The 13,599-nt window shown below is 41.1% G+C and overlaps 1 protein-coding gene across 1 annotated transcript in view; it reads right to left on the bottom strand.

The window, feature by feature from the left end:
- Positions 1 to 13,599, bottom strand: part of LOC106939787 (Golgi apparatus protein 1-like) — a 29,784-nt gene that overhangs the window by 928 nt on the left and 15,257 nt on the right. Inside the window, exons 12-25 of the mRNA XM_015022329.1 lie at positions 12,908 to 13,132; positions 12,719 to 12,781; positions 12,287 to 12,400; positions 9,784 to 9,872; positions 6,988 to 7,105; positions 6,559 to 6,651; positions 5,926 to 6,063; positions 4,743 to 4,866; positions 4,496 to 4,638; positions 4,236 to 4,337; positions 3,172 to 3,279; positions 2,864 to 2,984; positions 1,905 to 2,011; positions 1,173 to 1,336 (exon numbers count right to left, since the gene is read on the bottom strand). Of these exons, the coding sequence (XP_014877815.1) occupies positions 1,173 to 1,336; positions 1,905 to 2,011; positions 2,864 to 2,984; positions 3,172 to 3,279; positions 4,236 to 4,337; positions 4,496 to 4,638; positions 4,743 to 4,866; positions 5,926 to 6,063; positions 6,559 to 6,651; positions 6,988 to 7,105; positions 9,784 to 9,872; positions 12,287 to 12,400; positions 12,719 to 12,781; positions 12,908 to 13,132 (1,709 nt within the window). The remainder of the gene's footprint in view (positions 1 to 1,172; positions 1,337 to 1,904; positions 2,012 to 2,863; positions 2,985 to 3,171; positions 3,280 to 4,235; positions 4,338 to 4,495; positions 4,639 to 4,742; positions 4,867 to 5,925; positions 6,064 to 6,558; positions 6,652 to 6,987; positions 7,106 to 9,783; positions 9,873 to 12,286; positions 12,401 to 12,718; positions 12,782 to 12,907; positions 13,133 to 13,599) is intronic.

Raw genomic sequence — 13,599 nt, 5'->3', positions numbered from 1 at the left:
GATTAAACAATAAATAAAGCTATAACAAAACATTTATATTCACTGATATTTAAAAAAAAAAGCTGTGCAATGATTCCAGTATCATCTTCACACAAAATCTTCACATCTTTGTAATAATATGATTCATTTTTAAGTTTTCCCAAATTGTTTCTTCTAGAAAAAAAAAAAGTCTCAACCTGTCTGGACTGACTCGTCTGACACCAACTGAGCCAGTTTGTGTAAGAATGAGAACTGAAGTGATTTCTGCTGCTCTGCTCAGAGACGGAATGCTAACAGTGGCTGGAAGCAGCAGGAAGCAGCAGGAAACAGCAGGAGGCTGGAAGCTGCGATGGAGGAACCAGTTCACTGTTGGAAAACAAAATATTTCTATTTAAATATGACTAAGTGTTCGCTCCCCTTTCAATCCTGTGTGGCTTGTTTGAGAGATGGCTGGTAGGTTCCACCTACCTGGCAGTCCCATGGCAAAGACAGAGAAAAAAATAATGATAAAACAAAATATCCCCAAAAACCGTTTGACAACTAAGAAGAGCATTGGGACAAAAAGGACAGGACTGGACAGCGTACACTCACACCAAGAGACACAGTTTCATTGTTAAAATACTGGAGTCATTAACCCACTCTATACTCAAGCCTTATCCCATCCCACTTTCTACACATTTACACTTTAAATGTTTTTATTCTCCACCAGTCAGTTTTGAGAGCTCATCCTTCCTCTCCCCTGCTTCGCCACGTTCTCGCCCCCCAACTTGGCCCGGCCCCCTCAGGATGAGCAGAAGAGGAGACGAATACTGCATCAACATCAGAGAGGCAGATGGAGACCAACAGGAGGCACCACTCATCCAAGCAAAGATCTTGACAGGAACAAAAATGAGGGAGAGGAGAAACTGGCCTCATGAGGCGTGGGAAGTCACACCCATGTTCACCGGTGGGGCTTTGAGAGTAATGTCATTTCCCCAGCAGTGATTTAGAAAGAAAAAAAGAAAAAAAAAACCCAGATGAAGAGAACAAATTGGGTGGGGTCTGGCTTTTTTTTTTTTTTTTTTTTTTTGTTCGTTTTGTCTTTTTAAATTGCTGGGTAAAAATGGGCGTGTGTGGAGAGGATTCCTCAGAGGCGGCGGTGGGTTCTCCTGTGAACTCTTCCTGACCCCCCCCCCGGGGTGGGCGGGGCTTACCTGTCCTTCAGCTCCTGAGTCACTCGTTTTGTGAATCTGCCACAAAACATCCCAACGAGGAAAAGCAGGGCCACACCCACACCAATCACAGTGAGGATGTAGTTCTTGGACGGTGATGTCATCACTTGCATGGCCAGGTCTGAGAATCCCTCTGCTGGCGCCACCTGTTATTTATCCATAACAACAAGAACTTTCAAAATCTAGCAGTTATGTTTGCAATTTACCCATGCCCGTCAATTTCTTTCCCTGCTATGAAATTACCGTAATGACCTGATATTGGCTGGAAAGTTCAATGTCTCCCCTTTCAGAAACTGTTGGAATTTTTCAGTGTCGCGGCTTTACCGTACTACAAATTTGGCTGCGTCGTCGCCGACACGTTTGGCCTAAAAGGGTTTCAAACTACAACACAGTCCACTGACTGCTGTAAGGTAGGCAGTGGACTGACTTAGAGTTCATACAACTCTGACTTTGGTTTAGAACACAGCAGTTTAAAAAAGCTTATGTGTGAAATTAAATTTGAGGGTCAATCATCCTCCTGAACAGAACAAAAAAGACACACACGGTCGTGCATAGTGTGTGTTAGAGCTCTACATTCACTGCCAGGTGTGAGAAGTCGGTCGTAGCTTCACACCTGAACCAAAACTTCAACCTGTGGGGCTGCAGCAGCCTGCATGAGAGCAGCTGCATGGCGGAGCAGACAGCTCAGCGCCTGGGGTCAGAGGTTAGCCATACCTTAGCAGCATAGCTCCACATGTCGATACGATCCTGGAGTCTCTTCTTGCACTCTGGCTGCAGACGGACACGTTTGTCCTGCAGCGCCTCCATCAGGCAGGACATCTCTGAGGACAAGAGCTGGTTTCAATACCCAGAACAATAAAACAGGCAGACTGCATGTTCACTGATAAATATACAGAACCCCCTGGTGGACATTGGGGGGGAAATAACGTTCTGTGTTCACTCACAATACATCCACAATTGCAATGATGACGAATGTCAATTGAAATTTTTAAATACCTTTAAAGAGCCTCGTTGAAAACCTGTTTATAAATTCTTAACTCTTTGGTGCAAAAAACGGATTGAAAAAATCAATCAATTACTGCTTGTTCTTGTTTGTGCGCATGAAAACGGCCTTTTATTAAACAAACAACAATATTAAAAAAAACACACAAAACTATCAGATGACTTTATTATCCCGTGATAATAAGAATTTTCCTTCCAACAGAAAGTTTGTGTTTATGCCTTAGAGGAGATTTTAAAGAGATGGAAAGCCCATGTTTGACATGTTTTGCTTTTGCATGGAAGTTTGTATAGAAAAAGATATAAAACTTCAATATATCATTAGTGAGATATCTAACAAGCATACAAAAAACTTTACAGAAACCTTACATAGCAGAAAGACTTTCATTTCTGTGAGGGAACATAAAAAACCTCTGGAGGGTGCCGTAGAAATAAACAAAGATAGATTTTCTTCCAGTTTTTTTTTTTTTTTTAATAATTTGAATTAAATCAATAAACCAAAAGACTGAAACTCAAGAGTTAATATGAATTGTGTTCAGTAACAAAAGAAACATTTCAAACTAAAGCATATTCCTCCTGTTTTGTTTCTTCTGGTCATAAAAATAGAACTGGACAACTACAAGTCAAAATAAAACAAAATAAATGTGTCTGTGCGTGCGCCTGCGTGGACTCACGGCGCCCCTTGCCAGGTGGGATGGCAGCACAGTGATGTTTGATGTCCAGCGCGCACGCTGTGTGGAGAACAGGGTCAACAAAGATGTCCGCCTTGCTCTCCTTCAGCATGTTCAGCACTTCCTGCGAGAGGAGCAAGACGCAGGAACGCACGTTAAGGAACAGAGAGAAAAGAAAGTGATTCTGTAGGAAAACTGTTCCAGAATAATTCTGTTCATTAACATGCAGTGGATGGTTTTCTCTCTTGATACTTCTTAATGAAAGATTATCCAGAGGAAGCAAAGCATTGCCTCATCAGCAGATCATTCACCTTCTTACAAGCTTCCTGTTTGATCTTCAGAAGGTTGATTTTCAGACACTCCTCCACCTGTCCCGTCTGCTCCTGAGCTGCTGCCTCCTCTGGACACAGACTTGAAATCTACACACACACACACACACACACACACACGCACACACAAATTTAAAAAAAAAACTCTGGGCTGCTCTGTATGCAGCCGTTTCTCATACATCTCACTGGAAAGAGACAAACTATCCAGGAAAATGACTTCATGTTCATGTGTTGGTTCTAAAACCTGGTTCAGCTCATGGTCATGTACAGCTATATCCACACTAAGCAAACCAATCATTAAAGTCTTAATCCATTATGTTTCAAAAGCAACTCCAATCAGCTGGTTTTAGTCTTGATTTAAAGGAACTCTGTGTTTCAGCAGTTTTGCAATATTGTAGGAGTTTGTTCCGATCGTGATGGTGAAGCTGAATGCTGCTTCTCCATGTTTGGTTCTGGTTCTGGGGATGCAGAGCAGAGTTAAATGCACAGACTGAACACAAACAACACAGAGCCATGTTGACTCTGGACGGATAGATTTCATAGATAAACCAGTGGAACCAGCACAGTGCGCTCTGCTCTGTGACTTATTACAGTAGACTGGGTTACACTACAGAGCACTTTTCACCTTTCTGCATTGTGAATTTGTGTATGAATGTACACAAATTCACACGCAATATACACCAAAGTGTAAATCGCTTTGGAATCCCCAGACTTGATAAAGCACTACACCAAATCAGTTCACTTACAATGTAAACATTAGCCAAGTTTGTTTTTTCGTCGTTGCACAGACTGGTTTACCTTCAAATACCAACAAAACATGGGCTAGAAATATTTTAAGGCCGTTCTCTCCCCCTGCTGGTCAGTTGGCTACACAACAACTTGTGTTAACTGACTCAAAGCAACTCCAGTTTTTCACTCCTATTTGTTATAATCCCACATCTGCAGCCGCTGCCAAGCAAAACACTAGAAACAGGTTTTGTTGAAACCAGGAGGTGAATGAAGGTAGAGTGGCAATAGAGTGTGTGTTCAAACAGAAAGCTGCAAACCTCTTGGGTGCAGTGGATCTGAAGCTGAGGGTCCAATCTGTAGTCCAGAGCCGACTCCTGCAAGATGACCCGAATCTGATCCTCACAGTCTGGAGACAAACGCTGCAGAACACAGAGCAGAGGAACAGAAGGAATCCTTAAAGCTTTGCTCTTCTCTAGACATCTAAATCATTCCATTGTCATCAAGTATCTTCATGATGAAAATGTAAAAATGCTCAAGTTTCATTTATACGAGTAACCATTCGAGTATCGACTCTGACCTGGTCTGCATATTTGAGTTTGAGGCAGGAGATGACTTGACCCTCCAGCTCTGTGTCCGTCGCTCCCTTGTTCAGGACAGACTGACAGAATTTTGGGATGTCGGCTTTACAGGCCTTCTTCAGCACAGGGTTTAATCTGTAGTCTGAGCACACACACACAAATACACAACTGTTAGGTTTCAATCTGCTTCAATTTATATGCTGGGCTCAGCAGGAGGGGGTGAAAGGTCAGAGAGGGTGTGTGTACCTGTGTTCTGGGTGATCTGTCTCTTGGTGATCATCTGTTTGCATTTGGGATCCATCAGCTCACTGTTCTTGTTCTGTTTCAGACACTGAAGAACGTTCTTGCCCTCCGACTCCGTGCAGAACCGCTGAACAAAAACAGGAACAAAAACACAGTAAAAACAATGAGACTGCAGCCTGAGCCACCAGAGGCTCTGTGGATGTTTCACAGTGACTCCAAACACAGGTTTTGGCAGTTCTTCTAGTTTTTTCATAGAATAATTTTACTTACTTTCAACAACAGAATGACGCCAAAAGTACCAGTAATGTTTGTTTAAATCTATTACCTCATCACACAGGTAGAAACTTTCTTTAATGTTTTCTACAAATATTAACACTACACTAAAAAAAAAAATCCATCTCTCACTTTACAGAAGATCTCCGTTTTGCTCGAGTCATTTGCTGGACCCTATTTCCTGTCAATTTACTGTTCAACAAAGGCCACTAGTGCAAATACATAGCATATTAGATCTTTAAAATAAAGTTTTCCTATCGTAGGTATTTGTCAAAGTACCTTTTGTTTTTCAAAGGTCATGTAACATTGTTGCTCTAGCCGATTTTATTTATGAAATGCAAAAAGGTTCTTTGGATTGTTGAGGTTGCAGACCTCTCTCCTGGAAATAATAACTATAGTTCACTACAAACTGCCAATCAGTTCCAGTGCGTTACCTTCAAACATTACAAATAACTTTTAAATATTTTAGAGTGTTTTCACACCTAATAGTCCAGTAGACTTGGTTCAACTGGGGACCAAAATTGCAACACTTCATTTTCAGCTGCACTGCCCTGTGTCAAACAGGCCAAATTAATTGAAAAACATATTCCCCTCCTCGCCTGTGGTGGCACTGCACCAAAAACTACTGAAGGAATAGACACAAAAACCTCAGAAGAGAACACCGAGCGCAACTTCCTTCTTCACAAAATGTAAAGATAAATGGAGGCGTCAGATTTTGGCAGTTGGTGGATTTCTCTTTTGGTTTTTGGCAAAACTCTCCAGACCTCGTCTGAGTTACTCATCATCTGATTCTTCTTCTTGATTTATTTCTGAACAATAACACTCAACAATGGGGCTTACACTGAATAAAATAACAAAATATAGCCGAGTAAACACAATGTGATAATAGAAATCACAAGCAGTGGTGGCCCACCCGGATCATGTGCTTGCAGACTCTCATCAGCTGATAGTCCAGTTCAGGGTCAACCATCTCCACCTCCTGGAGCTTGAAGATCTTTTGGTGGCAGCGCGAAGACAGCTGGCGTTTGTTCTCCTTCAGACACTCGACCACCTGGAGTGGGATGCAGACACTGAGTCAAACTTTCCGTCCCTCGTAATCATGGAGGACGAGGGACGGAATAAAGAAGAAGGTGATAAAAATGAATCCACCTGCCCTGGATTCTATATTTCACAGACTCAAACTGAGCTAAACGGAATGTAATAAGTACAGGAAGCAGGGCTGAAAAAAACCAAATGGTGGTTTTCATTATCTTCTTTGTTGTCAGAATGGTTGCAAAGCAATGAAAGAAAAAGAAAAATAAGACTACTTTTTTTTGTGTAATTTCCACAAAAGAAAATCTCAAAATGCTTTTAAAAAATTATTGCAAACCTTGCAGTGTGTACTGTCCCTTTAAATGAGCGAAATCTGTAATAACCAGCAGCCCAGTCAGCTGTGTAGCTTCCAATAACACAACTTGTCCAAAATGGGAACAGTTTCTTTGACATGAAAATGAGCAAAAAGTGTGTGTGTGTGTGTGTGTGTGTGTGTGTGTGTGTAACTGCTGACCTGTGCATTGCCAAAAGCCACGTTCTGACACAGCCGGTTGATGTCCTGCTTACATGAGTCATACAGCTCCGGCTCCAGACGGATGTCCTCTGACTGATGGATTCACAGAAAAACACAATGTCAGGTTTAAAACTGCACCAAAGTGCTGTACAAAAACCATAACAACAGAATAAGTAGATGAAAAGAGAAAGAGAAAAAAAAAAAACAGAAAAATATATATGATAAAATAATAAGAGTAAGAGTAATAATAAGTAAATAAAATAAAACATCACAACAGAAGCGTTGCAGTATCAGGTCTGAAACACAAACTGATGAAAGAACTCTAAAGTTCAACAGGAACATCCTGGGATTAAAGCCTCAAACTCAAACATTCTGTAAAACCACAAGGCGTGAGTGAGTGAAGTTGTAACAGTCTGTCAGTGAACGCACCATCTCCACCTCCTCCACTCGGAGCTGTTTGCGGCATTTGACCGACACGCGCTGCTCCTTGGCGTCCTGCAGGGTGTCATTTCTCACCGTGGTGCTGAGGCAGATGACCACGTCCACCCTAAGCAGCAACAGGGGGAGACCGACGCGAACATCATCAACACACTCGCGTTTCAATTCAGCTTTTTAGTAGCAATTTAAATGGAAAGCGAAAAGAATGCAACATCCTGGTAGCTGCATCTTCCTAACAATCACAGAAACACTTAAAGTGAGCCAATGGGACGTCAGTGATGACAAACATCATCTGGTACTTTATTAAGACATAAACCAGCTGAAACGGTCGTGTCGGCACACACACAGCAGTGTGTCAAATTAATGGGCAACTTTCTGGTGCAAATTACGTAAACTAAACTCCAGGAACAGATTTTTTCCACATACTCACACGGAAAAAAAAAATTTTTTTTTGTTTTTTTTTTTTTTTTTTTAAGCCTTTCATCTTACATGAAAACTTTTACCATCACTAAAAATGATTCATAAAAACTCTGACCAAGGCTAAAAAAAAAAAAAAAAAGTTTTTTTGTGAGCAGAAAACAGATTTCTGCATCGTCTGGAATAAATAATGTGCATATAGCAAATATTGCTTTAATACAATGTTTTTAATAATTTCATATTTTAATATACTGTTCAAAAGTAGTTCAAACCATATACATCTGTGCATACAAATTAACCTCCTGAAGCCATGTTTAATTCCGAACAGGAAGTCATGGTTATTTTGAAGCAAACTGATTGGCCGACACAGGTTTTAGCTTTGTGTTACACTGCCCCCTAAGGGTTGGGATGATTAAAACAACATTCGGTGGCAGGCTTGTGTAGGTTCATGTGGATGAAAACTTTTCTGAAACCAATCCAGTGTGTGTGGTATTTTTAAACGATGTGACGGTGATATTGGTCTTTATAAAGACCAGGGTGTGTGTGGACAAGGCTGATGAATATTCACAGAAAGACTAAATAAGGAAGAAATTACAGGAATCTTGTCATTTAATCATATTTAACAATCTAGCAACAAAATTATAACTTGTTTGATTAAAGATCAATGATTCTCATGACATGATCATGTAAAACCGCTTTTAAATGTCGGGACTGCTGAGTGGAATAAACATAATATTAATATTTAGTCTTCTAAAACATGGCAAGTATCAATATTCATTTGAGATGAATTCATCTAAAAAATGTTCTCAAATTGGATTACAAACCCAACAGAACTGTCTACTGCTGAAAAGGAGAGGAGAAGTGGAGGCAGTGTTGTGGTCAAGACCACCTAACCCGAGATCGAGACAAGACCAAGACTTTTAGGGTCCGAGTCCAAGTCAAGACCAAGACCGAGGGAAGTCGAGACCGAGTCAAGACCAAGACCAGCGCCCCATGCTACATGATACGATAAAATGTGAAATATGATCAAAATTACTTCTCAAATTGATCCTCAAGATCCATATTTCCATAAAAACACCTAGATATTAAATACTTAATACATTTTATCAATATTAAAAGCAGAACAAACTCTTTGTTCTGCTATGCTTCCATCTCTGTGCTACGATCGGCGGTGGTCTCGTGCCATCCCTAAATAGATAACACCCTGGGTGTTTGTCCATGTTGCTCTGTTCTGTCAGGTCAGGTCAGCATATGCTGTCAGATCGTCATACGGTTAACACAAACTCACAGCTATACCTGTCAGACACGTCATTACCATATAATTTTATTTAATTAGCACAGAGAATCATAACGTAGATCATCATACACTTTATTAACAGTTGTATGGCATCCTGACTTAGCGGTTAAGCATTTAAATGAGTTTTACATGGGCGTGTGTTGTAGTTGACTGCAGCTGCAGCCAGACCTGCTTTAAATACACTTTGAAACCACGACAACACATGTATATCTATATAGTTATCATTGAAAACAATTTAATGACTTATTTTCGTCATAACTTGTTGCGTATGGTGAACTGACAACTCCTCTGACGGTCGGACTTATTAATGCGCGGACATGGTACTCACTGCATGTATGCTATTCTGACAGCGTATGGTAATCTAATAGAACAACTCTCAGTGACACTCCAGTCCTATCTAATAAGTAAAGAGACGAGCAGATAAATCATACCGTTTCTGAATGTCACATCACTATATTGCAGACTTTTGGACACAGCGTTGTCCCATATGTGCGACAAGTCAGTCAACACCTCCGCACAATAATTCAGCGCAGTGAGTGACAACTTTTTTCATCACAAATGCTTATGTGTCTCTGTACAGCTAGCTTTGCTAGCATCACGTTAACGGAGCTTACCTTCTTTGAGCTACTTTTCTAAGTGACGACAAAAGTAAGACGTTGTCCCCACCGTCTGTGAAACTGCCTGGATGTTGAGTTAGCTGTGGTCATCGGATTTCTTATGATTTATGCAGCATTATTCTATTACTGACTATTAGACCGACATCTTCTGCCGCTCAGAGGAAAGCACTGCGCATGTCTCAGAGCGCCACGTCCGAGTGAAAAGTGGGGGAGGAGGAGAAACAGAAGCACGTTATTGGTGGGATTTTAATCGGTGCATTTTGCATCCACTGAAAGTAAATATGTTAAAAAAACTGGACAGTATACTGTATGTTTAGTGATATTTTAACAGTTGCGGTCTCGACTGGTCTTGAAATAAAATGCCGAATTTTCAGTGTTTGAGACCGGGACCATCAATAAATGGTCTCGAGACCAAGACCGATCTCGAGTTCTACAACACTGAGTGGAGGAGCTTACTTCTTCTTGATGTTGGGACAAAGCTTCAGGACGTCCTCTTTGCAGGCGGTCTTGAATTTGTAGGAGAAACGAAAGTCTTTGATCTGAACCTGCAGACAGTCATGGCATACAGGACTGTTACCTGGAGATTCAGCAGATAGTGGAGCTGTATGCTTCACCTCTACAGCTACAAGTTCACTATAAAGTAAATGCAGTTTCTAAAAATTAGGCTAGAATAAAATTTAAAAACTTTTGTGCTTTGAAGCTTGCTATCCCATTTAGAATCCTACATGTCCAAATCTGGATGCATCTAAAATAAATGATTTCACCCTCCAATCCCAACTGAAAATGATCCCACCTTGTGTTTTAAGAAATGGCATAAAACTATCAGCATCAGTTGAAGGGTCTCTTTATGTAGTTCAGTTTAAGTAGCTTCAAAAAGGGAAGTGATCTCAGATTCTGTTCAATTTGGGACCAAAATTGCAACATTTGTTACATTTTCCAGTTGCTGCAGTTCTCTTTCGCACTGAACTGTGTCAAATGAACCAAAGTCTTTGGAAAACCTCTTCCCCTCCTCACCTGTGGTGGCACTGCACCAATAACTGTTGAAGGAAACGTCAAAAACTTATGAAGAAGACACCGAGTGCAACTTCTTAATTTACCAAATGTAAACAAACCCAGAGTGGTGGCATATTTTAGAGGTTGAAGGATTTCTCTTTTGTCTTTGGTTAAAAGACCACGGGTCATTTCTCCCGCTAACACTAGATGTTCATTTGTTTTGTTTGTATTTACCCAGAATTCCATGCAATATAGTCTGTTTCCTACTTTTGGAGCGCTCTCCGGTTCCCTTAGTATTCACATATGTATTCGAGCCGCACCAGCGTTCACTCCAACTGAGCTGAGGTGGTTTTAAGGGATCAGAGTTTAATTGCACACTCACACCGGACTTTTTAACAAAACGGACTGGAGTTTGATTAAAGAGGACTAAACAGAAATGATTTAAAGGTGGTGGGGTCTTCTTCAGGTTTTCTGTAGCTGACTGTTGTTAGCCAGTCGTCTTTTAGCTGACTGTTGACACAACAGAGTCAAGACTCAAAAACTAATTACTTTTCTACTTACCAGTAACAGACTGAAAAGAAGGATTAACATGGTGTAAAACCTCAGCTGTGACTTCACAATATTAAGTTACATGCAGACAGTAACTGATTATGAGAAATTCGTTTAACCCAAATAAGACAAATTCTTTTTCCTGGTTAACATTGTGGAGTGAATTTTGAAAGTCAATGCTGTACTGCTTGACAACTAAGATCAATTGGAACCAGAGGTCACGCTAGACTTTTCTGTTCTCCGTCATTCTGACCGGGCGTGGGAAGGTAACATCCTCAGCTCCATTTGTTAAAACCGCAGGATAGGGTTGCCACCCATCCCTTAAAATACGGAACCGTCCCGTATTTGGCTGTTAAATGTAGTAATACAGGACACGATTTGTTCCGTATTCTACAAATGTGAATGTGTAATAATAAAGAACAGAGTACGTTATATAGTAGGCTGCCCCAGCCATTGTTTTTACTCACGGTGTTGGTGTTGCGATATTTTGCCCAACTGCTTTCTGGGTAAAACAGACCAACAGACATGCTGCCTCCGCAGCTGCCTCCCTCCCGGCTTTAAATATATAGGGACTGGTCTCTTGGTAACCATAGTCGAAGCACCCCTCCTACCCCCTGCTTACCACTTATGAGACTAGGACGACACGCATTAGTGGGCCTCCCTTATTTTGATTTCTGAAAGGTGGCAACCCTACCGCAGGATGAGTTAAGTTTAATTCTTCGCAGCGGCGGAGAGGCGTCCGCATTGGTTGTGCAGCGGACTGCACATATTACAGTCTAATTTCTGCACTTTTATTTATTTCCTCAAGATAAACTGCCAGCTCCTCTGTTTTAGACTATAAATGGGTTAACACAACATTACATTCTCTTTAGTTTTCTCTGTTCTGTATGTAATGGAGACTGAAATTAAACACGCCATTTCTACCAAAAATTTGTAATGCGCTTCCTAACCAGATGCTCCAAAGCGTCCAGTCCATAACTCATCAACACGCTGTCAGCTCCCGGTCAGAAAGACCCATTTAGTTCAGTGTCCATGAGCTGATATTCAGAAAGGATTTTTTTTACCAATTGATTTTAGTTGCCTCTGCAACGAACTCTTTGCGTAAAGTCTGTAATGTCTGCACATGTGCACCAGTCAAGGGTGTTAATTATAACCTGTCAAATGACCGACGGGCTTTAAATTTTCCCGTCGTTTAAAAAAATAACCGGTCAAATACGGAAAATATTCTGTTAATGCGACCTCTGATTGGAACGTATGTGACTTAATTTAAATCATTTTTTGTAAAGTGCCTTGAGACCACATTTGCTGTAAATTGGTGCTATAGAAACCAAACTAAAATTAAACTTTAAATGATATGAAAGCCAAAGTGAAAAAAGCCTCTAGAAGCTGAGCTACAACAGAAGCTCGGTTTGCTCACCAGCTGGAAATGTGTGACGCCCACTGCACACTTCTCATTCATCTCCTTCTGGTGTTTGTTCTGAATCAAACACTCCATCAGGTCACCAGAGTCGATCTGATTGTCTGCTACCTCCTGACACATGGAGAGGAAACAGGACACAGACACGGGCAGGGGTCAGTTTAAAATGCTGCACTCATCTTCCAATACATTCATGAAGTAAAAAAAAAAAAAGCACAGTGTTTTGATTGTTATTACCAGTTATCCCAGTGTCAAAGAGGAAGTACACATGTGGTACAATTACACAAAATGTTTGTGGTTTTAAAGAAACGCATGTAAACCACAACTGATCCTAAAACCTTCTGTTCCCAAATTGTCTCGGAAATGTATTTAATGCTACATTTCAAACATGGAAACACTGTATCTGTAATGGATCAGTAAGTGAATACTCACATGACAGTAGCCTTGAATTACAGGTTCACAGGCTCGCATTAATAAAGCCTCAATCTGAATGTCCTGAGGAGGGAACATGGAGGCAATGCTTAGTCACAACATTATGTTCAGTCACAGCTCAATGGCTTCAGTAATCACTCATCACCAGTGTGGTGCTGAGAATGCAACAGCTTAGAAAGGAACACAAACCTCCGACTCAAGCTCTGTAAGATTCCCCACTACGTCTCTGCAGTCGGACACCAGATCCTCCAGATGGTCCTGCAGACACTCCAGCTCCTGGCCAGTCTCCGACTTCTCACTGCACCACTTTCCCAGGTCGGCCATGCAGCGTCTCTGCAGCTCAGGATCCAGCTTCACGTCTATCGCCCTCTGGTGGAGAATCCTCTGGACCTCCACCTTACAGTCCCTCGATAGCTGAGGATGAGGAGCGAGGACAATTCCAAAGTTAGTTTTAACAAAAAAAAATATTTTTACACTTCATCATAAAAAAAACATGTTTAGAGATGAGAAGAAATGCTTTACTGAGGCAAAGTTTCCTGCTTTATCACAGAGCTTTATGTTAGAGTTTAGAACAGTCCAGGCCTGTAGGGCCAGGCTCCTGCAGCTTTTCGCCTCTCTGCTTCAGCACATCTCAGTGTTTCCTCTAAGAGTTTTTTTAAACCGTAGTGGTTACACGCTGTTATCTTTATTATATTTTAACATAAAAAAAAAAAAAAAGTCGTTCTGAAGGGGTGTACACTTATTTTAGAGGATCCACCATCAGCTCACTAGCAGAGCTCTGTGGAGCTCAACTGCAGGCTACTGAGGCGGTGGCCTACTCTTTTCATTTAATTCAAGTGTGGAGGACTGACCACTCAGTTTGAGACCACTGGTTTAGACGC

Source organism: Poecilia latipinna, unplaced genomic scaffold, assembly GCF_001443285.1.
Source record: "Poecilia latipinna isolate Pla-1442-1.1 unplaced genomic scaffold, P_latipinna-1.0 Scaffold2982, whole genome shotgun sequence".
NCBI classification, from domain to species: Eukaryota; Metazoa; Chordata; class Actinopteri; order Cyprinodontiformes; family Poeciliidae; genus Poecilia; species Poecilia latipinna.
The sequence above is the reverse complement of the archived record's forward strand: the minus strand, read 5'-3'. Positions and strand labels throughout refer to the sequence as shown.